The sequence below is a fragment of the Engystomops pustulosus genome, chromosome 8 (assembly GCF_040894005.1).
Source record: "Engystomops pustulosus chromosome 8, aEngPut4.maternal, whole genome shotgun sequence".
Classification (NCBI taxonomy): domain Eukaryota; kingdom Metazoa; phylum Chordata; class Amphibia; order Anura; family Leptodactylidae; genus Engystomops; species Engystomops pustulosus.
In genome coordinates, this window is record NC_092418.1 from 82783413 (window position 1) to 82806872 (window position 23460).

The following is a 23460-nucleotide window of genomic DNA, read 5'->3' on the forward strand; positions in this document are numbered from 1 at the left end:
ACCCTTCTCTATGCAGAACTATCTAAGAACACACCTGCTCTCTTATTGCCTTTTATTTGGTGGCAGTTTTTTTTTTGCGAAAATTTACTGATATGATGAACATTCGATTCTCTTCGCCTGATGTCACTATTATATATTAACACCACAACCCAGGACATGTCCATAAAGTTATATGTAACACCAAAAGCACACAAATGTTCTGGAATAAAGTTTTTATTTCCCACCATCCTCCAATATTTACAGCGATGTTATGACGTTCTCACTCACATTCTTATGAAGCGCGGAGGGTTCTGTTATGGTGCAAATAATACATCGGCGACATCTAAACGTGACTTTTATTATGTCATTAGCTTGGTTTATGGATATATAGTTATTTGGGTGGCCATTGTGTAAGTAGCATATAATGATAGATCTGTGTGACGCTCAGTGCAATATTCTGCACAAATAGTTTGGTGTCCCCTGTGGGTGTAACGTTCCATTTGCTGCATATTTTGGTGACTATCCACATGTGGGGTCTGTATGATCTCCTCACATCTTACTGTTTTAGGAAAGTATATTTTCTTTATATAAGTATCTGGATTTGTACATATTTTAGAGGCAATTTTGAATGTTAATTGCCAAATGCATCGCCTGGCAAAACTCTATAGGTTTTATGGCGCCTATACTTTTTATTCTGTTTTATTGATATATTTTGCAGGTTGTGACTTTCTTAAAATTTCTTGCTGAAAAGCAGATATCTAGTTATTACAGTTTTAGTGATATTATGTGGATTTATTTATGTGAACATATCAATATGGGACATTTGTGAACTCTACACATGTCCATCTATTACATTTAGGAGATGTGAAGGTAAATATTTTCGGTTTGGAGCACATTTTTTGCCATCAAATTTTAAGTATTTTTTATAAAACATTTCAGTTTGAATCAAATTTGCATGAAGGCGCCTCTGTCTATAAACTCTTTAATGCAATTTTGAAAATGGGGCAAAATGTTATTTTTAAAACGTCAAAATTGTAAAAATTGCTCTGGTCGATAACGCGGCAAAATATCCAGAAATGCCTGGCGGTGAAAGGGTTAATAGCCCTTGGTTGAATTCCTGGGTGAAGATGCTTATCATCTATCTCCTGTCTATATATCTATCTGTCTAGTTATTTATCTCCTATAATCTGACCATTTATATATCTCGCTTTTTCTCTATTTATTAATCAATCTTCTATTTCTCTTCTACTGTATTTATCTCTCATCCACCTCCTGTATATAAACTATAACTACGTCATTATAATTAATAATGCTCACAATCTATTCAACCTACCAGTAATTTTGTGGAGTGTGGGAGGAAACCGGAGGAAACCCACGCAACCACAGAGAGAACATACAAACTCTTTGCAGATGTTGACCAGTGCTGCAAGGCTGTAGTGCTAACTACTGAGCCACCGCACTGTCCATCATTCTCCCTATCATCTATCTATCTCCTATAAAATTCTACCATATTACAGTTTGTTTTACCATACTAAAGGGAGCCTCTTACTGACGGGTCATAAAATAGTTTTATTTCGGGGCCCCACTTTTAGTTTTGCCCAGGGCCCCACTTTGTCTAGCACCGGCCCTGCTTGTAAGTAACCTGGGACTACCTGCACTCTACAGTGAACTGCATAAACGATTTAATTTGCTTTATTTGCTGCTCGAAGCTAAAATTGAAATGATATGGTTGCAGTTTTGGTTTATGAGAGTGATGAGCCCACTAAAATATGATTTGTTTCCTTTTCTGTGCTGAACCCCTGTCTATGATTCTGCTTGGTGTCATAGATGAGGATCTACTCACACTCATTATCATTAAGGAGAAAACAGCTAGTCATCCTAACAACTATTTATTTCCAATTCTAGATTTTAATCATACTATACTGTACTATGTATTTTTTATTTCCTCCTTCTTATTTCTACCTCCTGGTAGAGTAACATATTTTCTCTCTCCTTGTGTTTTCTAACTTTTACTTCAGTAACATCAAATTTCTCTCATTTCAAATTGAAAAGTGCCTTACTATTTAAAGGGAACACTCAGACGTGTAACTTAAAGCTCCTGGGCCCAAATGCAAAATCTGTACCTCTATGGGCATCAAATACCGTATATTCTGGCGTATAAGACGACTTTTGAAGACAGAAAAATCTTCTGTCTTCTCTGGGGTCGTCTTGTACGCCGGTAACCTCGACCGATCGGGTCGGGTCGCGCTGCATGGAGAAGGCTCACGGACTGAGCCCACTCCATAGCCAGCAAGTCTTTGATACATATTGCAGCAAAGGCTTACCGGTAACACCCGCGATCGGTGCTAGCACCGATCGCGGGTGTTCTCACAGCGATGGCTGCCGGCAAAGACCCGTCTCCATGGTAGCCTCGAGGCTATTTCGTTTTAACCCCTTCATTACAATGTGCTGATAGCACATTGTAATGAATGAGGAGGAAAATCCCCATATACTGCCATACTGTAGTATGGCAGTATATGATAGGATCGATCAGACAACCTAGGGTTAAAGTACCCTAGGGAGTCTGAAAAATAGTATAAATAAAAATTTAAAAAAGTTTAAAAAAAAAAAATTACAATAAAAAACCTAAAATTTCAAATCACCCCCCTTTCCCTAGAACTGACATAAATATAAATAAACAGTAAAAATCATAAACACATCAGGTATCGACGCGTCTGAAAATGCCCGATCTATCAAAATACGATAACGGTTTTTCAATGCGTTTAACCCTTTAACGGAAAATAGCGCCCAAAGTCGAAAATGCCATTTTTTGCCATTTTGAAAAATATAAAAAAATCTATAAAAAGTGATCAAAAGGTCGTACAGTCCTAAAAATGATATAATTGAAAATATTATCAAATTTCGCAAAAAATTACACCACCCACAGCTCCGTACACTAAAGTATAAAAAAGTTATTAGCGCCAGAAGTTGGCAAAATCAAAAAAATAATTTTTGTACAGGAGGTTTTCATTTTTGTAAATGTATGAAAACATTATAAAACCTGTACAAATTTGGTATCCCCTTAATCGTACCGACCCAAAGAATAAAGTAAAAATTGGATTTTGGCTGCACACTGTAATTGATCTTTAGTGCAGGTGCTCCGGAGAGGGTCCCAATCCCATATAGTGTACAAAATCTTGGACTCCAGTCACACTGCATACGTTGCAAGGAAATTTTATTGACACAAACAACATGTGACGTTTCGGTCAACAATAGACCTTTGTCAAACTCTGTGAAATATAGTACAAAAAGGTGGGTCAGAAGTGTTATCACAATACTATTTACATATATACAAATTGTCACAAAATTATTGCGATGCTGACATCTGGTTTGTGTCAGATAGAGAGAGAGCAAGCTACAAAACTAGGTATCATAGTAAAAAGTTATGGTAGTCATATGTTAACAAGTACTAATATTAATATGTACTAATGTTAATATTAGTACTTGTTAACATATGACTACCATAACTTTTTACTATGATACCTAGTTTTGTAGCTTGCTCTCTCTCTATCTGACACAAACCAGATGTCAGCATCGCAATAATTTTGTGACAATTTGTATATATGTAAATAGTATTGTGATAACACTTCTGACCCACCTTTTTGTACTATATTTCACAGAGTTTGACAAAGGTCTATTGTTGACCGAAACGTCACATGTTGTTTGTGTCAATAAAATTTCCTTGCAACGTATGCAGTGTGACTGGAGTCCAAAGAATAAATTAGACATGTCATTTGGGGCACACAGTGAAAGACGTAATATCCAAGCCCACAAGAAAATGGCGCAAATGCGTTTTTTCACCATTTTCATTGCATTTGGAATTTTTCTGAGTACATGGCATGGAATATTTAATAAAATAAAAATTTAAGGTACAGTATGGTAACATTTACAGTAAAATGGACGATGGTAATGTTGTTGTTGTATGCCTTATGTTTATGAGCGACCGTTTTCCTGCTATATACCTGCATGTCATAAGAATTTAAATTAAAAAAAGGACCATGTTAAATTCAAATCTGTTTTTTTTTTAATTTTTACCGGTGTTTTGTATGCGTTGGAAAAGGGGTAGTCTTATACGGCGAATATATCTTAAACTCTATATTTTAAACAGGAAAGTTGGGGGGTCGTCTTATACACCAGGTCGTCTTATACGCCGGAATATACGGTATGTCATATTATACAATATCTGTAGGAGTTTCATGATTTGTGTCCTCTCTTCAGAAGAACTCCATGAACTTTGGTACAAACAATTCTCCAAATTAAAGTTGATGTTTTCATGTCATACTATATGATGCCACTTACCTCCATACGAAAAACCTGTGCAAATTGCTATAGCGCTCTGACTTCACATATTAGGAACAACCACTAATTTTTTGATTTATGTTTCTTTTCCTTTTTCGTTTAGGAGCCCTTTGGCAGGTTCCACTCAGTGATTAATAGCTGTTTAGCTGTGTAGACATAGAGGGGGTGGATGTAGACGGCCATGGGCCATGGGCTTTATGATTACTATAGCCCCTACAAGTCTGGAATTCACTTCCTACATGTGGTACTAGTATCAGCTTCTTGGGGAATGCAGGATGGCCCATTCTGCCTTCTTTCAATTTACGGTTTGGGAAATGTTTGGTGGACTCCGAAAGATCCTGAAATAATTCTTTTGTATACCATATTTTTCGGACTATAAGGGGCACCGGACTATAAGGCACACCATCAATAAATGCCTGCTAAAACGTCTAGGGGGAGCAACTGCTGGGGGCTTGGGTGATCAGGTACATATCTCTGAGAGGCCACGGCTGCCCCTCGCTGAGCTGTGGCCCCATAATTGCATCTGGGACATAAATGAAAGAGGCAGTGAGGTAAGCAGGGTTACCTATAGAAATACATGAATGGCACACTCCTGTTCACCCATGTACCACCATAGCAGCCAGGTCCCGCCAGGTTAATGGGCATGTAGATACAGTGTATTGTGTGTATATGCTGTATGTGTGATTATGCATGTTTATATGCAGTATGTGAATGTATGTACACACATATATATATATATATATATATATATATATATATATAAAAAGCAGAAAAACGGCAGCACTCCAAACAAAGAGTCGTGGAAAAAATGTGAGGTTTATTCCATCTCTAGCAACGTTTCAGCTGTGGATCAGCCTTTGTCAAGCGGAGTGCTGCTGTTTTTCTGCCTTTAAAATCTACACTCTTGGGGTAAGAGTACTTGGATAGCACCCACCTGAACCTTTTTCCCTGAAGGCTGTGCTGCTTTACAATTTTTTCTTTATATATATATATATATATATATATATATATATATATATATATACTGTATATGTGTGTTTATACTGTATGCATGAGTGTACAAATGTATGTATGACTATGTATGTATGTGTGTGAGGGTACATTCACACGGCGGCATGCCCGCTGGCGAGGAGGAGGTGACCCCCTCCATAGAAAACAGCGGCACACGGCCGCAGACACAGGGAAAGATAGAGCTGTGAAGGGGAATATTTGTATATGAGCCTATAGTTTTATATTTTTTATACTTTTATATAGCTGGCAAATACTAAAGTTTTTCCTCCTCAGCAATATGCTCAGATATGTTACTTAAGATGGCGCCGGCATCCACACAGCCAACACCCTATATCCAGGAAAAGAACAACATTCCTGATTCCAAGAAGGCTTCATCCCTCATATCGAAACTCAATGCCCAGGACATTATCTGCCCAGATACTGGAACTGACCAACCAGGGCACATCGGATGCTAGACAAATTTGCTTAACCCTTCCCCATTATGATGCTGTATGACACATAACCACACCTTTCTCTCTTTTGTATAAAAGCTACAAACACGGAAATAAAGTCAATCTTGCTGTCATGAAAGCTAGAGTGAAGAGCTTGCTTAAGATTAAAACCTGAATAATCTTATCTCAGATTTTATCTTGAAAATGTGCACACTTGCTCTATCTAATTTGGAGGTGACTGACTGGACCGGTTAATTGTCGATTACGACCCTGACAATTTGGCGCCCAACGTGGGGCGTGGCCTGAGCCTCTGAGCCCCCGGGGACCCGCACTAACACCCGGTGGATGACCCCTGACGCTCCCGGAGGAGATCTGATCAATCTCACAGGAACACGGTATGTCTATGTATATAATATATATATAGTACTTATCTGTGTATCCGAGGGCGTGAGGTAGTAGTCTCCGGACTCTACGGGTCTGCGGGGTGACTGTCTGAGTGGTGTGGGCTCTCTTTGTCTCAGCGCTACGCTCAGAACCGTGACACAGCAAGGAAGACGATTTAGTTTCGTTTTCAAACACCACCCCCGCTCCATCAGTCACTGATAATTTCTGCCCGGACAGTGAAGTAAATTTGTGTGTTGCCGTCTGGTTATTTAAAGTTGTATTGTGATCAGGAAAAGAATAGTTAGAGACGTAACTAAGTAATGTCTAGTGACATCGGCCGTCAGAGTAGAGAAATACGCCATGACGGGTGTCTAGGCCTAAAATAAGGCGAGCTGGGGAGTATAACCCAGTAGGAACTTCTCACTAGGAGAGTTACCTGCATAGAGTACCGTAGTGGATACCGTTATTCTGGTTGGGGACCAGACCACCGTGTTAGCCTGTATATTGGTTAGGACAGAGTAACACCGTGGCGCACGTGTGGAAAGGATTTTGATTTAACGGGGATCGCTGTGTTGAGCGAGTGGCCACGCCAACATAGTACTCTATTTAGTTAGACCGAATGTTACGTCTCATGAGAAAGGAACACAGCCTCCCCCCGGGAGCACAGATGGCAACCCAGATAGTGGAGCAGAGAGAAGGAAAGAAATATGTGAAATATGCAAAAGACTTGTACAAGTTTGTAGAACAGCCAAAGTCAGAGAGATTACAGCCCACACTGTGGAAGACCATCTTAGATGGTAGTAAAGGGTCCCTAGAGGACAAGGGGCTGTTAGAGTCAGCGCAAGAAAGGAGAAGGTGGCAGTGAAGGGGCAGAAATGACTTACGGATATGTAAAATGTGAATCACAAAGTGTTAAAAATTGTAATGAAAAAGATGTATCTAAAATGGCCGCCGTTTCTTCTGGTGCACCACCGCCCTATAATGGCGCAGGTTCAAGTCCGGAGGGGTGGACATGTGACGTATGTGGAATTCAGAACCCGGATGGGGTGGAGACTTGTCGTCAGTGTGGTACACCACGCCCCATTTAGGCACAGCCCCAAATCCACCGGAAGTGGGGCATGGTAGCGGCCATTTTAAGACAGTTTATTTTTTCGGTGGCGGCCATTTTAAGTTATATTCCCTTCAAGTCCCTGAAAGATAATTACCTATGACCCTACTATTGGCAGCCATAAACGCTGGTTGTGGGTAGCAGTGAAGCACCATTGAAGGGCCTGAACAGGGCTCAGAACGCCGGCTGAGATGATTTCATCTTATTTCAGTTCTCTGTTCAGATTATTCTTGGATGTGCAACGCTGTTTGTTTGGGTATGGTCATCTCTGATAGTTAAAAATTTATTTGTTCCCGACAACTGCAGAAAAATTACTATAAAAAAAGTGTTGCAATGTGTCTGGTACCTGCTTTCTGGTGTTTAAGAGGTTAACGAGAAGGAGATCTCGGGGGCTGTGTAGCTGCGTTTTGTTTTCTGAAGACATGTAAATGACCTTGACGCTGAAGTTCTCCAAAAATCTACGGTTCTGCCTGAGCTGTGTTATCAGTGTGTGTTCTGTTCTGACCTTGACGCTTACAGCACAACAGACTAAGCAAGAACAAGCCCCCCGACTGCATTACAGGGCCTATGACAGACTGTTGTTCCTTTTTGATTAAAAACCAACTTAAGTGTACCTGGATTTTGTTGAGATGTTGGAGTCTGGCCAGAAGTTTATAGATAGTTAAGAGAATCCTATATGTCTGGATGAGATAAAGCAAGACGCACACGGTAATGGAAGATTTGATGACCTGACAGTGTAGTGTACATCTGTTTTGTAATGGGTTGTTACCAAAGGTGTTAACGACTGGAGACATCTCTACCAGACTTATGTATACAGGGACTGAAAGCCAGAGGGAAACAGAGACCAGTTTCACAGACCACGGCAAAGTCAGATTGACAACGTTTCCGGAAGTCTCAACCGACCGACCCAAGTGGGCGTGTTTCGACTGTGGGGAGGAGACATTACTATAGTGAGTGGCGGAGACGGCCCCAACAGGGCAGGACAAGGGAGGTGATTACGGGTAAGGATGTCAGCGAGAACAGTCCCCCTCTTCCAAATAGAGTTAGTGCTTTTCATTGTAAAACTCTCCCCTGCTAGCCCGATGATGATTTTAACCCATTCCCGGTCAAGGAAAAGGCCCGGAAAGAACAGCTGGATACATGTAGCATGGTCCATGACCTCCAAGCTGCCAATGAGTGTACTGAAGCCCAGTGGTCCCTATCCCAAACTGGCAGCAGTCCCTGAGAGTGACATATTATTCACTGTTATTGATTTGGCAAATGTTCTCTCTGGGCCCCTACATGAAGATTGCCAGTACCTATTTGCCTTTACCACTTCAATATTCCAGTATACCTGATGTAGATTCCCACAAGGGGGGTAAAACTCACCCAGCCAGTACCCCACGGCCCTACAGGGAGTAGACTGCCAGACTAGCCCCTTACTGGATGTTCTCCTTATCAGTATGCGGATGACCTACTGTTTTTGTTTGCCAGGATGCATTTATTGACCTTATGTGTTTTCTGTTCCAGAAGGGTTGCAAAGTTTCCAAAGACAAACTCCAGTACTGCCAGGAGAAAGTGGTCTTCCTAGGCCACTGCTTCTCAGCCACAGGCAAATATCTGGCAGAAAGAAAGCTGGCAATCCAGAATATGCCCCTCTTCCGGCAGTGGCCATCTTGGTACTCCTGCAGAGACCCGGGTGCAGCCACTGTATCCTCACTTCTTCCGGGGCCTACTACCAAGGCCCAAGCGTTTCGGAAGAAAGTTCATCTCACCCCTCACAGGCGCTAGGCCTGTTTCCAATCCAGTATGACACCCGTGCTCACAAAAAGCGTGATCAGGATCAGCCGGCCCCTCAAGTCCAAATAACCCCTGAAATTTTGCAAGGGTCCCCACTCTACAGTCGCTTGCAAGATAGACGTGCCGCTATAGCAGACAGCGGAGATGACTGGGAAACTGACCCTCCCAAGTCCGGGGCCCGGCTCTCTACCAGACTTTCACACACCAAGCCACCGTAGCCTCCACTGCTTACCCCACAGGCACCCCAGAGGGGGAAAGAGGAACAGTGTGGACAGCAAACTACCGAACAGTGGAGACCCTGCAGTCCCAGATGAAGAAAACCACAGTCACACCCAGTGTTCATACACTCCCTGACCTAAACATGACTACTGTCACAGCAGAAGTTCCCCTGAAGAGCAAGACCCTCACCAGTGAACCTACTAGGTCATCCTGAAGTATCTGGACGCCTCGGCAGTACCGGACCAGGACAGTTACCAGTCAGGGTTGGACTTCTGTTCCCAGATGAAGACTTGGGCACAGGAATCCCTCACCAAACAGGCAGGTTCCATCCAGGACGTCCAGCAGGAAAAAGATGAACCTGGGGACAGGTACTCCTCCAGACTGTCTCAACAATTTGAGGATATCGGATTCACCCTCCATAATAAGATCCAAGCCCACATGCTTGTAAAGGCCCTAGTGGAGGGCCTCCAAGATGAACTTAAAGACAAAGTTCTTGCCACTCATCCAGAAATCCTATCTGCAGGATTCAAGGATGCTGTAACCATAATCAAAGGATTCCAGAAAGCTCAACATAAGGTGAAAGACAAGAAGAAAAAGAAAGTGATGCTGATGACCACCACTTCAATGAACAGTGACTCAGATGAAGAACCGGTCCCTGCCCCTATCATGGTACAGCAAGCCCCTACAGGACCACCTATGCCTGTCAACTACTACCCTCAGCCACCAGTACCCCATGCATCTCATCCGTGGCAGACACCACAACAGCAAGGACCCTTTGGATTCAACAACCAGAGACCTCGCCCTACCTGCTGGATTTATGGAAGACAAGGCCCTGCCAAAAGAGACTGCAGGTCCAGACCCAGTCAACGCCCCCGAGATGACTACAGACCGCGCCAAAGTGGACCTAGATCTGATGACTATAGAGGGTCCCAGAATAGACCCAGACCTGATGACTATAAAGGATCACATGATGAACCCAGGTACCAGGACCAAAGATATCAAGAACCAAGACCACAGGATTGTATTGGCATTACCGGCACCACTGCTGAGTCTCCCCTCACTATTCCTGTCCCCGTTGGACCTTTCCCTGATGTCATGGCTCGCTTCCTGGTGTCAGATACCTGCCCCATCAACCTTCTAGGGGCAGACCTTCTTCAACGTCTTAGAGCTTCTATCAATTATACTCTCCAAGGTCTTCAGCTTGAATTACATGACCCCAGGTCAGAAGAGGGAACTATGGACAGATGTGTACTTAGAGCTCTCCCTCTGATGCTTCAGCAAATTCATCAACCTGATCCCCTCTATGGAGTCCCGGACCGGGTCCCAGCCCAACTCCCTTCCTCACTCTGGTCAACTGGACCTGATGACGTAGGACTTCTACCGGTCCCTCCAGTGATGGTATATCTAAAAGAGGGGGCTCAGCCCCCGAGAATACCTCAGTATCCTCTGAAAATGGCTCAAGAACAAGGCCTCTCCACCCAGATTCAGGCCCTTGTCAAGCAAGGTGTTTTGGTCTACTGTACCTCTTCCTGCAACACCCCATTATTTCCTGTCCAGAAGAAGACCCCCAAGGGGTCACCACCCAAGTACAGGTTAGTCCAGGACCTCAGAGCAATCAATGCAGCTACCGTATTGGAAACTCCGGTGGTACCCAACCCCAACACTTTGCTGGCCAGCATTCCACCCTCTGCGAAGGTTTTCACGGTCATCGATCTTGCTAATGCCTTCTTCAGTGTACCCTTACACCTGAAGTGCCGTTATCTGTTTGCCTTTACCTCCTGTGGAAGCCAACTCACTTGGACAAGGTGCCCACGGGGTGCCCAGAACAGCCCTAACCAATTTACTCAGGCTATGAAGACTGTCTTGTCTCCCTGGATTGCTGAGCATTCTCAAGTTACTCTCCTACAGTATGTGGATGATCTTCTCCTCTGTGCTGACTCCAAACCACTGCTGGAGCAAGAGCCATTGTCTCTCCTACTGTACCTCTCTACAGCCAACTGCAAAGTTTCCAAAGATAAAGTTCAATGGTGTCATGCAACGGTCATTTTCCTTGGACATTGTGTCTCTCAAGGGGCCAGACACCTCACAGAAGACAGGAAATCGGCCATTGCCAAGTTACCATTTCCTTCCACCATTAACCAACTCCAGTCTTTCTTGGGACTCATCACCTACTGCAGACAATGGATTCCGGATGCATCCAGGCTTATGCAACCCTTGTATGACTGTTTAAAGTCAGGAGAACCACAAGGTGCTTCACCTCTGGTCCTCCCACATCTACAAGACTGTCACCACCAACTGAAGATGGCCATTTCCAGAGCGCCTGCTCTGGGACTTCCAGACTATACCCAGCCCTTCAACCTGTTTGTTTCTGAAAGTGAAGGACATGCAACTAGTGTCCTGGCGCAACAGCATGCTGGGAGACAACGTCCTATTGGTTACTACTCTTGCCGTCTGGACCCTGTGGCCAGAACATCTCCTACTTGTTTGAAAGCAGTTCATGCCGCCCATGCACTTCTAGACAAGACTGCTGACATCGTCCTGGGACATGACCTCATCATTCAAGCCTCACATGATCTGGCAGCAGTTCTTTCTCAGACCCAACCCAGACATCTGACCCACCAGAGACACCTCAGACTTCAGTGTTCTTTACTTCTGCCTTCCCATATTACCTTCAAACGTTGTTCAGTGATCAATCCAGCCACTCTCCTTCCACATTCCAGGGGGGAAGAAGGTGACTCAGAAGTTGCTCCAGCAGTTGAAGATCCTCATGACTGCTTACAAGTTCTTCTTGATGATACCTCAACGCTTCCAGGGGTAACTACCCAGGAATTACCCCATCCTGACCTTGAACTTTGGAAAGACGGCTCCAGGTTTGCAGACCAGCCTGGAAGGTACCATACAGATTATGCGGTAACCACTGAAACACAGGTGGTGAAAGCGGAAGCCATACCAGCCTCCATGTCAGCTCAAGAAGCCGAACTGATAGCCCTCAAGGAAGCCTGTACTTTGGCCAAAGGGAAGACTGAACATCAGGACTGACTCAAGGTATGCCGATGGCATTGCCCATGATTTTGGAATAATCTGGAAGAACAGAGGCTTCATCACAGCCGCAGGTACCCCAGTGAAGCATGCAGACCTCATCAAGAACCTGATGGAAGCTCTACAACTGCCTACCAAGGTGGCAGTGATCAAGGTAAAAGCTCACGGAAAAGTGAACTCTAAAGCAGCCAGAGGAAACAACCTGGCTGACTGCACAGCCAAAGAAGCTGCCATGGGGAATGTGTCATCCGAGTGGCTGGAAAGGATCCCGAAGGAAAAACAAGAGATGACCTACCCCTGTATGGTGGCCACTAGAGCCCAGAAGAAGAAAGAAGAAGAAGAGAAGATTATTTCTCCGCAGTTCATGCCGCCCATGCACTTCTAGACAAGACTGCTGACATCGTCCTGGGACATGACCTCATCATTCAAGCCTCACATGATCTGGCAGCAGTTCTTTCTCAGACCCAACCCAGACATCTGACCCACCAGAGACACCTCAGACTTCAGTGTTCTTTACTTCTGCCTTCCCATATTACCTTCAAACGTTGTTCAGTGATCAATCCAGTCACTCTCCTTCCACATTCCAGGGGGGAAGAAGGTGACTCAGAAGTTGCTCCAGCAGTTGAAGATCCTCATGACTGCTTACAAGTTCTTCTTGATGATACCTCAACGCTTCCAGGGGTAACTACCCAGGAATTACCCCATCCTGACCTTGAACTTTGGAAAGACGGCTCCAGGTTTGCAGACCACCCTGGAAGGTACCATACAGATTATGCGGTAACCACTGAAACACAGGTGGTGAAAGCGGAAGCCATACCAGCCTCCATGTCAGCTCAAGAAGCCGAACTGATAGCCCTCAAGGAAGCCTGTACTTTGGCCAAAGGGAAGACTGAACATCAGGACTGACTCAAGGTATGCCGATGGCATTGCCCATGATTTTGGAATAATCTGGAAGAACAGAGGCTTCATCACAGCCGCAGGTACCCCAGTGAAGCATGCAGACCTCATCAAGAACCTGATGGAAGCTCTACAACTGCCTACCAAGGTGGCAGTGATCAAGGTAAAAGCTCACGGAAAAGTGAACTCTAAAGCAGCCAGAGGAAACAACCTGGCTGACTGCACAGCCAAAGAAGCTGCCATGGGGAATGTGTCATCCGAGTGGCTGGAAAGGATCCCGAAGGAAAAACAAGAGATGACCTACCCCTGTATGGTGGCCACTAGAGCCCAGAAGAAGAAAGAAGAAGAAGAGAAGATTATTTCTCCTACCCTTGCTCAGCTACAAGAGGAACAAAAGATGGCCCCAGAAGAACAGCATAAAGCATGGAAAACATGGGGTGCTGCTTATGAGAATGGACTCTGGACAATGCAAGGACTTGTCTGTCTCCCTAGAAAGCTGTACCCCGCCATTGCTGCCTGGGCTCATGGGGTAACGCACAGAGGAAAGAACCAAGCACTAGGCTATGCCAAGAGTATTTTGCTCCAGGATTATCTACAGCTGTGAATGCCTACATCAAGGCCTGTTCCATTTGTGCTACCTGCAACCCAGCTCCCACGACCAAAGTGCCCTACCAGCACCTGGCCAAGTCAGACTACCCTTTCCAAAGGATCCAAGTTGACCACATTCAGCTTCCCAAGTGAGGAAGATATGAATATGCCTTAGTAGCTGTGGACATGTTCTCAGGATGGCCAGAAGCCTACCCAGTTGTCAACATGACTGCCAAGCTCACAGCCAAGAAACTGATTACTGAAATTGCCTGTAGATTTGGAGTACCTCAGGTAATAGAAAGTGACCAAGGACCAGCCTTCACCGGATAAATCTACACTGAACTATGGCAGATGCTAGGAGCCAATATAGGACTCCACACGCCATATCATCCTCAAAGCTCCGGGAAAGTTGAAAGGATGAATGGGACTTTGAAGAACAAACTGCTCAAGATGACACAAGAAAACCCTAAGGAATAGCCAGAACTTTTGACCATTGCCCTGTACCATGTCAGACATACCCCTCAAGCCAAACACGGTCTTACTCCCTATGAGATTCTGTTTGGGTCACCCCCTAAGTTGTCAGAAGTTAGGGAGCAGCAGTTAGCTGAGGGGATGGATAAAGTTGTTAAGTTTGTTGTCCGTCTGTCTAGAGAACTGTCTAACACACATTCTGCAGTCTCTGCTTCTATCCCTGAATCCACAGGTGACACGGTCCACGACTTCCAACCAGGTGACAAAGTATATGTAAAGAAGTACATCCGCAAGAACTGCCTGGACCCAAGGTTTGACGGTCCATACACTGTGGTTCTTGTCACCCCCACTGCAGTTAAACTTGAGGGGAAAACCACCTGGACGCACGCCTCCCACTGCAGAAGAGACCCGGCCTCACCATGAGGAAACATATCCTTTCTGTATACATGATGTTCTTTAGCTCATGCCACATTGGTTCAGGATTAACCACATTATGGGTTAATATGCCCCAAGATAAACCACGATCGCCCAATCCCTCATCCATGGAGCTAATTTAGGGAAAGATGGGAGGACTCCATGAGTGTAAGTTAGTGTAGTGCAAGCGGGAGGTGAGGTCTTGCTGAAAGGGCAGGCCTTGCCCGAAGTTTGTGAAGCAACCCCACCCCGACCTATCCCCACTCATGGACAACCTCGAAGGTACGTTAGAGGAAAAATTTAGTATTTAGGGGGGATTGTGAAGGGGAATATTTGTATATGAGCCTATAGTTTTATATTTTTTATACTTTTATATAGCTGGCAAATACTAAAGTTTTTCCTCCTCAGCAATATGCTCAGATATGTTACTTAAGATGGCGCCGGCATCCACACAGCCAACACCCTATATCCAGGAAAAGAACAACATTCCTGATTCCAAGAAGGCTTCATCCCTCATATCGAAACTCAATGCCCAGGACATTATCTGCCCAGATACTGGAACTGACCAACCAGGGCACATCGGATGCTAGACAAATTTGCTTAACCCTTCCCCATTATGATGCTGTATGACACATAACCACACCTTTCTCTCTTTTGTATAAAAGCTACAAACACGGAAATAAAGTCAATCTTGCTGTCATGAAAGCTAGAGTGAAGAGCTTGCTTAAGATTAAAACCTGAATAATCTTATCTCAGATTTTATCTTGAAAATGTGCACACTTGCTCTATCTAATTTGGAGGTGACTGACTGGACCGGTTAATTGTCGATTACGACCCTGACAGAGCATGCACTATCTTTTCCCGGTGTATGTCGGCATGGTGTATGTGTGGCACCGTAGCACCCCTGGCTCACCATTGCCATCTATGGAGATGTATATGCAGCAGCAAGTTTGCACCCATATGTGCCTCCCCATAGACGGGCGTCTGAATGTACCCTAAGAGTCTATAAATGTGGATGTATGAGTGTAGAACTTTGTGTGTTTGTATATAGATATACATGTTCTTATAAATGAGTGTGATAGTATAAACATGCTTACAAATGTGTCTACATTTTTTAAGGGGGAGGGGGCCCCATGCACAAATCTGCTCTGGGGCCCTGCCTCTCCTAGTTACACCCCTGGTTATATACATATTATTTTGTAAGATGTGCAGCATGATATGTAGATAATAGTGAATATCCTCCATTCTTTAATGTGTCAGGTTGGATGTTGGGCCCCCTGACACTGCGGGCCCCATAGCAGCTGCAATGGTTGCAACCACTGTAGTTAAGCCACTGCACACATACCTGAAAGGCAATTGCTGAAGGGGATCCCCAACTGGACTAATAGGAGATGTCTAGAAAAAAACATGGCTTCTCTGCAATCCGTCTGATTAATGGGGGACAACATAAAAAAGATGGTAGTTGTGGCTGCAGTATTGGCTTCTGGCCACTGCACAAAGTAATTGCAACTGTTTCTAGCTCCATGCTGTGTGTAAGCTAGTTAAAACAGCAGATGCTGGGGACAGATGTCAGATGTTGAAGGCCACCAATTATAATTACTGGACAAAGCATTTAAGCATAAAAAACAAGGGTTTAATGAACTTAATAGATTTTTCTTAACGTTTTCCTACAAAAAAAATGGATGCAATCATTTATTAGTATCCCATGAATAAAGAAAGACACAAGACACACCATGACAGGAGAACATTTTATTGTCCTTACAGCACGTTATTCCAGGACACACAAAAGATAATCTCCAAATTCCTGGGTCTCTGTATCACTTGACAACAATAAACTGTGAGGGCGAGATCTCCTCTTTCAGATGTAAAAAATACACCTCTGTGTAACCAACCCTGCGCCCTAATATGTCCCCTGCCACAGGTTTAAGATTCAGGACACCCCGTCATGTGACCTGCAGTTAGCACCGCATGGATGTGACACTGACCACGCTTGAGCATGAGACAATGCATTGTACACACCCAAGAATGTTTCCCTGTTGTTACAAAGTTACAACACATAAGATTCCAATTGTAGAAAAAACATGAATTATACCCATTAACCTGCACATGAATGTAGCTGTATACGTGTACACTCCCCAACCCTGATGTCTTGTGTTCACAAGTAGTATGCTTCAATATTCACTTTGGAAGAAATATTCCTCCATTTTGATGTAGTCTTTTGTGTGTGTGTGTGTGTGATATCCCCCATTTTGTTGTAGTTTGTGTATAATATCTCCCATTTTGTTGGAGTCTGTGTATGTATTGGTGTATTTGGATGTGTTTTAGCATGTTTATGTCTGATGTTTGTACTGTAGGCCAGGAACAATTTATCGAGGCATGAGAAAATACTTTGTCATTGCTATTAGCATCCCTTTAGGAATTTTAATTTATAAGCACCACAGTTAGTGAATATTTTTAGAAATCTTCTAATATGGGACCGATTTACACAGTACACAAAGCCCATAAGATACTGATATTTTTCTGCTACAGAAACTGTCAATCTCCAAAAGTTTATGTACTTGTAAAGGGGGTTTTATTTTCTCATTTCTTGATAAAGCTAGACTTTAAGTTTAACACACCCAACGCACAAATCTGTCCATGAATGCATTTTCAGTGAGTCTGCCATAATCTCCCTCTTTAAAGATGGCTGCTCCCTCTCCTAAACTTAGTTTCTTTAGTACCTGCATATCCAGATCTGACCCAACAGATACTAAGGTAGACACAACATTATGCTTTTTCATGGCTGTCACAGACTCCTCCAGACCCTCCTGACCAGTAACGCCATCAGTGATGAGGACAAATGAGGTTTCTGCAAACTTCCTGGCACCTCGTGTGTTGTCTCCCAAGATATTATTGATGGCATAAACAATGGCATTTCCAATATTGGAGGAGGAGTCATAGTAAGTCAGACGTGATAGCCCCTGGTAAATCTCTGTTAGGTTATGGGTAAGTGGGAATACCACAGCTTGCTCATCCTTTCCACCATACTGTAATAGGGCCACCCGGGCATTGTTAGAGTCATCATTGGTCCTTGATAGAGACAGGCGTCTAGATACTTCCTCAACAAATGTCGCTGCTTGTCTGAAGTTTTGTTTTCCAATACGTTCAGAGCTATCCAGAAGGAAGACAACATCCACTGGGCGCTGAGTGCATTGTGCAACTGCAAGTTCTGTGGGGAGAAGGGTGCATATATACTTTGTATACATCTGGTATAGTCACTAAGTATACTCATTAGACCTGTGCGCATGCATAGAATGAATCAAGCTGCTTCTTGGAGAATAGCATGTACAATTTCTCCTTAATAAATATTCATAGAAACCTTCACTCATATCATTCCTTGCTATTACTAAAGGTGTGGCAAGAACTCTATAGGTTGTATCATAAACCCATAGAAATAGAAGTCCCAGCACTCGTTGTCTTTAGATGCAGTTGAGTTTATTTAGTACATCGGAACAGCCACAACACAGTAACAGGTAGAACGCATTTCGGCTTGTAACCCAAGCCTTTCTCAACTACAATGTGTGAATACAAAGAATCGAACGTTTGGATCTTTGTATTCACACATTGTAGTTGACAAAGGCTTGGGTTACAAGCCGAAACGCGTTCTACCTGTTACTGTGTTGTGCCTGTTCCGACATACTAAATAAACTCAACTGCATCTAAAGACATCGAGTGCCGGGACTTCTATTTCTTTGGATTATACTGGCATGTCCTGACCCTGAGCACCGTTGAAGCAACGGAGTGCCATCTATCTTCATTACATTTGAGTATCATAAACCCATGACCTCCGGCAAGGGTGTAGCTACTGTAAAAAAAGTGTTGTAAAGGCAGTGGTTGTACCTGGCCCTAAGTGTTGAGTGGCCTAAGGCCTTTTTGCTGCATTGGAATATACCAACAATATAAATGGCAGATATAAAAGGGGGGCCTCTGTTAAAGTTAACCCATCACCATTATGAATATGTCCTCATGTGGACAACTTGGTGTTAATATTTCCCAAGCGAAAGTGGTATATCCTCAAACTTAACTCAAACTCTGAATCTCTAGAAACAGTTACTTGCCTGATTATGGAGGGGTGTGATGGGGCCACTAAGAGAGGCTGACGTGGACCTGACATAGAATTGTACAGTGCAGCTACCAGGCAGGGATATCAAGAAGCTGGAGCCTCCTGATATATCGAGCGCACGCAGGGGCAGGGTAATCATTATACATTGGCTGTCCCAGAGCTGGTGGCTTAGACTAATCATAGAATCATCGTTTATATGGTTGAAAAAAGACTCATGTCCATCAAGTTCAACCAACTGTAGCTCTTTTCCCCTCCCTATAGACTTCAAGTGATGCTTCACTAAGCTCTTATCTGTCTTGTTAGCAAGACAGAATTCAGCACAAAGTTATTATTAGATTAGGTGGGATGAAGGGTGTTTTGCATATTGATTTATAGAAAACATATTCATTTTTGAGGATCATATGCAGAAAAATCCAATTGTGGCAAATATTGAACAGATGTAACATAGAATATAAATATGTGTGACTGTAAATGTATGACTGAATGAAAGCCCTTATTCTGTAGGTTAACACCCATTCACACAGGAGCACATACACACATGTATACATATTCAACAAAGAAGTGAGAAAAACATAAAATGACAAAAGCAAATCAAAACAGTGAAAGTGAAAGTAAATAAGGAAGGATTATTACTAATAAGACTGTTTCTCCGCAATTAACAAAATACACTTAGGCAAAAAAACTCTTTTTTTGTATATAACATTATTCATATTATGTTACAAAGTTTGTCTTATAACAACCTTTCCCATTGGTTGAAGAAGAGAGGAAATCTAATGTCCTAAATTCCTCATTCTCCTATATGTCTAAAAAGGAGTAATAGATGCAAGGTAAGTAAAGGTTACCTGCATTAAAAGTTTAATGTGAGATGAGTTAAAGGAAACCTACCATTTGATTTGATGCATTATGAAGCAAACATACCTTGAGAATGCTGTAGCTACACTGATGCAGAAACATATCTTGGTTAATCCCTGTGCTGAGTGGTTTTGCTGATAAAACAGATATAACATTATGATAATGAAGCTTTGTGACTTCTATGTCTGCTCTGATGCTTGTTTTGCAGCTTCTCATAGCAGGAGAGTTTCTCTCTGATTGCATCATCATCCCCTTCAGTTTTCTTCCTGCTAGACAGAATAATCAATTGCTGTACCATCCCCCAGCTGCTGTGTATGAGTCATTTAGCTCAGGTTGATTAGTGCTTGACTAGTAATGCTTTACTTAGCAGGCATTTGTAATTCCAAGCTCTTGCAATGTGTAAGCCAGTCTGCCCCAATTTCCCAAGGTCCTGAATGGTATAATTGTTTTTTCAGCAAAACCACTCAGCACAGGGATTAACCAAGATGTGATTCTGCATCAGTGTAGCTACAGCATTTCCAAGGTATGTTTGCTTCATAATGCATCAAATCAAATGGTAGGTTTCCTTTAAAGTGAACGTTTGACCTGGAAAGTACTGTTCAATCTGCAGTCAGGATGTTATGGAGCAGGAGGAGCTGAGCATAGTGTACATAGTGTCCAATTTGCAGGTAGCATGCTATAGAGCAGGGGGAGCTAAGCAAATTGTACATAGTGTAGTATCTGTAGGCAGCATAGACATCATGCAGCTCATCCTGCTCTATATACTGATAAGTAAATATAGTAGACTATGAGCAATCTTCACACCTTCTCCTGCTCAATAGCAAGCTGCCTACAGAAATAGCATTATGTAAAATTGGTTCTGCTCTATAAGATGTTGTCCATGTTAAACATGAATGGTTTCCCTTTACGTATGAAGGTATTGAGCATAAATAAATTTGCTACATAAATGGCGCTTGCATTAAATATTTACTTATTATTATATTTTTTGTAATTGTAATAAATTACATTACATAAAATGTCATATATTTTTTAAGAATTTGTCCTTGCCAGAATCCTGCCTGGGATATAGCTATAGATATTGCATTTTTTTTTAGGAATTTTATAAATTTCATCCTCTGCACCTGCTAAACCTGTAACAGGTACACACTGGGGGAGATTTATCAGAGGTGTCTGAGAGCAGAATTGTTCTAGTGGCCCAAAGCAACCAATCAGAGCTCAGCTTTAATTTCTCCACAGCAAATGAAAGCTGAGCTCTGATTGGTTGCAATGGGCAACTAGAACATTTTTTACCTCAGACACCTCTGTTAAATCTCCCCGCTGCCTCTATGATGATTGTGGAGTAAGACACTGCATTAACAAATTCCAGTCAGTGCATTGGCATCGCCTACAATGTCTGCATGAACCTTTCTAAAAGCATCAACAAACAACCCGGTCCAGTTCTGCCTCTCGTCTCCGTTGGAGAATTTGGCTCTCTCAGCCGTATAAACCATCATAGCAATGAGCTGGGAGTGCGTTGGGGTCTCGGAACTCGCCTTCTGAGACTCAAGGAATTCAGCAACCTGAGGGATGGTTTTAGGAAAGGCGATCGCCACACCCTCTTCATTAAGGTCGTAATTAACGATAGTTTCGGGGTTATGTCCCCTCCCACCTGCAAGTGAGGGCCAGAAGGACAGGGTCAGGGATCCCTTTCCCCGGAGACAATAGACATTAAACTGCTTATAGAGTTAAGAAGTCTCTTCTGCCCTTCCTTAGTTTCTCATCCTTGACCACTATGATGTGGTTAGTTAATTAAGCTAATTCTGCCCAGGCCAGTTTTAGTATTTTTCAGTAATATCAGAAAGAGTATGAAATCTACCTCAAGATGTAGCATGCAGTGGAAGTTTCTGTAAAATTGTAGGCACAGATGCAGTGATTAAAAGTGTAAAAGAACTAATATGTTCTGCCATTCTATTATGCTATAATCAGGGGCATAACCTGAGGCGGTGCAGAGGGGGTAATCGCAACTGGGCCCAGGAGGCCTAAGGGCCCATAAGGTGTCACTTTCCCATATGAGAAGACTATTACTATAAAACATTATAGTCAGGGCTCTGGCACAGACTTTGCACTGGGGCCCTGCAGATTCAAGTTATGCCACTGGCTATAATGTAACACATTAATGAGAGGAGGACCCCATCTTTGATATGTAGAAAAGACTGTTGATTTTTAGTTACTTGATGTCTAAAAAATGTTTGCTAACCTTTACCTTTCCATGAATTTTGCTAAGAACTTCAATTTTGTCACTATACAGACTCAACACAATATTGCACCTTTCAATAAAACCTTTAAAAGGCTCCATTTAAAGGGGGACTACAACCTCCACCAAGAGTTACAATCTGCTGGTAGCATGCTAATGAGACAGTTGGTTGATATACCAGGGTCATGTCCACAGCACAGCTTTCCACACTTAAATCACTTCCCTCTTCCTCTTTGTTGTACCATCAGTGTCACAAGACAAATGACAAAGAGGTTAATGGTCCAAGTAGGAATGGCAGTGCTTCGGGTGCTCAGGACACGACCTTGGTGCACCAACTGTCTCATTGACCTACAGAATAAAATGGGAATTTCTCTGAAACAGCATAACAGATAAAAGTAATACTGTTTTCTTTAAAATCATAGTGCATTTCTGATCTACATACCACCACTAGATTCTACTGCTTGGGTAACTGGTAGACTCCCTTTAACATCCCTTTGACCCATAGAATTAAGAACTCGGCAGAGATTTGCAAAATTATGTTTTTTAGACCTAGTCATCTCATGGAACACTTGCCAGGATATGTAGATCTCACAGGAAAGGGAAGGAAGGATGCATCTGAACATGTACAAAGGGTGGAAATACATGTACAAATACTGTATATGTACATTACCAGATTTTATGTGTTTTGACCTACTCAGAGTTTAAGTTTATAAAATGAATGTAAATTGATCAGCATGTGAGGTGAAAGCTATGAACAAAGTTAAAGTGTAAACTACTAGAAATATGTTAGAAGGGCACAAAGCAAGTTCTGCTATATAATAGAATCAACATGACTACCACATGTTTCAGCAAAGCAAAGAAACATATAAAGCCAAGCAAGACATTACTGTATGATCATAGGACATAAGACAATGGCTTACACACACGCAGTACACACACATTACACACTTCCATACTATATGCACATGATCTAACTTTACTAGAAGTAGAAAGTCCAATGTAAAATGTATTACCTGCTTGGCATGGCAGATCCGGACATACAACCTGAGGGTCTAGAAAGCAGACAAGATAAATGAGTTAACTATCAGCAGATATTGTTATGTGTTCTTATAATATATTTCATATAAAGACATTTAGATTCATGGATATTAACATTTCTATCCAAAATCTGGCCAACGGAAGAACGTTATAATAAAACACAGTTACTCTAGGTCTGTGGTGGCGAACCTATGGCACAGGTGCCAGAGGTGGCACTCTGAGCCCTCTCTGTGGGCACCCAGGTCCTCAGCATAGAGTTTATAATATAGGACCAATGGCCTCCTCCTGCAGTCCCAGGCCACATTGTGCACTCAGTACTATTTTAAAGCAACACATCCTTGGCTGCCTGGGACCGCAGGAGAAGTGAGAAGATGTGGACAGGGCTGGATTATAATTGGAGTTTCTGCCATAGGCCCTGCATACATCCTGTAGGACCCTGGAGGGACGCTACAAAAAAATCAAAATTTCTCCTATTTCTACTGTATTAATGTCTTCAGGACGCCAATACGATTGAAAGCTTTGACAAAGTTGCGAGCAATAAGTTATTGCTTAAATCGCCATGTTGGCACTTTGAAAT

At 42.9% G+C, this 23460-nt stretch overlaps 1 protein-coding gene across 2 annotated transcripts in view; it reads right to left on the reverse strand.

Annotated features, from left to right (window-relative positions):
- Positions 1–16392: 16392 nt before the first annotated feature.
- The window catches only part of COL6A2 (collagen type VI alpha 2 chain), a 45465-nt gene continuing 38397 nt past the window's right edge, over positions 16393–23460 (reverse strand). Inside the window, exons 27-28 of one of the 2 annotated variants that reach the window (XM_072121542.1) lie at positions 22859–22897; positions 16393–17866 (exon numbers count right to left, since the gene is read on the reverse strand). In XM_072121542.1, coding sequence (XP_071977643.1) covers positions 17268–17866; positions 22859–22897 — 638 coding nt within the window. In that variant the 3' untranslated portion in view covers positions 16393–17267. Of the gene's footprint in view, positions 17867–20856; positions 21261–22858; positions 22898–23460 lie in introns of those variants that run through there. The other variant, XM_072121543.1, reaches the window with a different exon arrangement.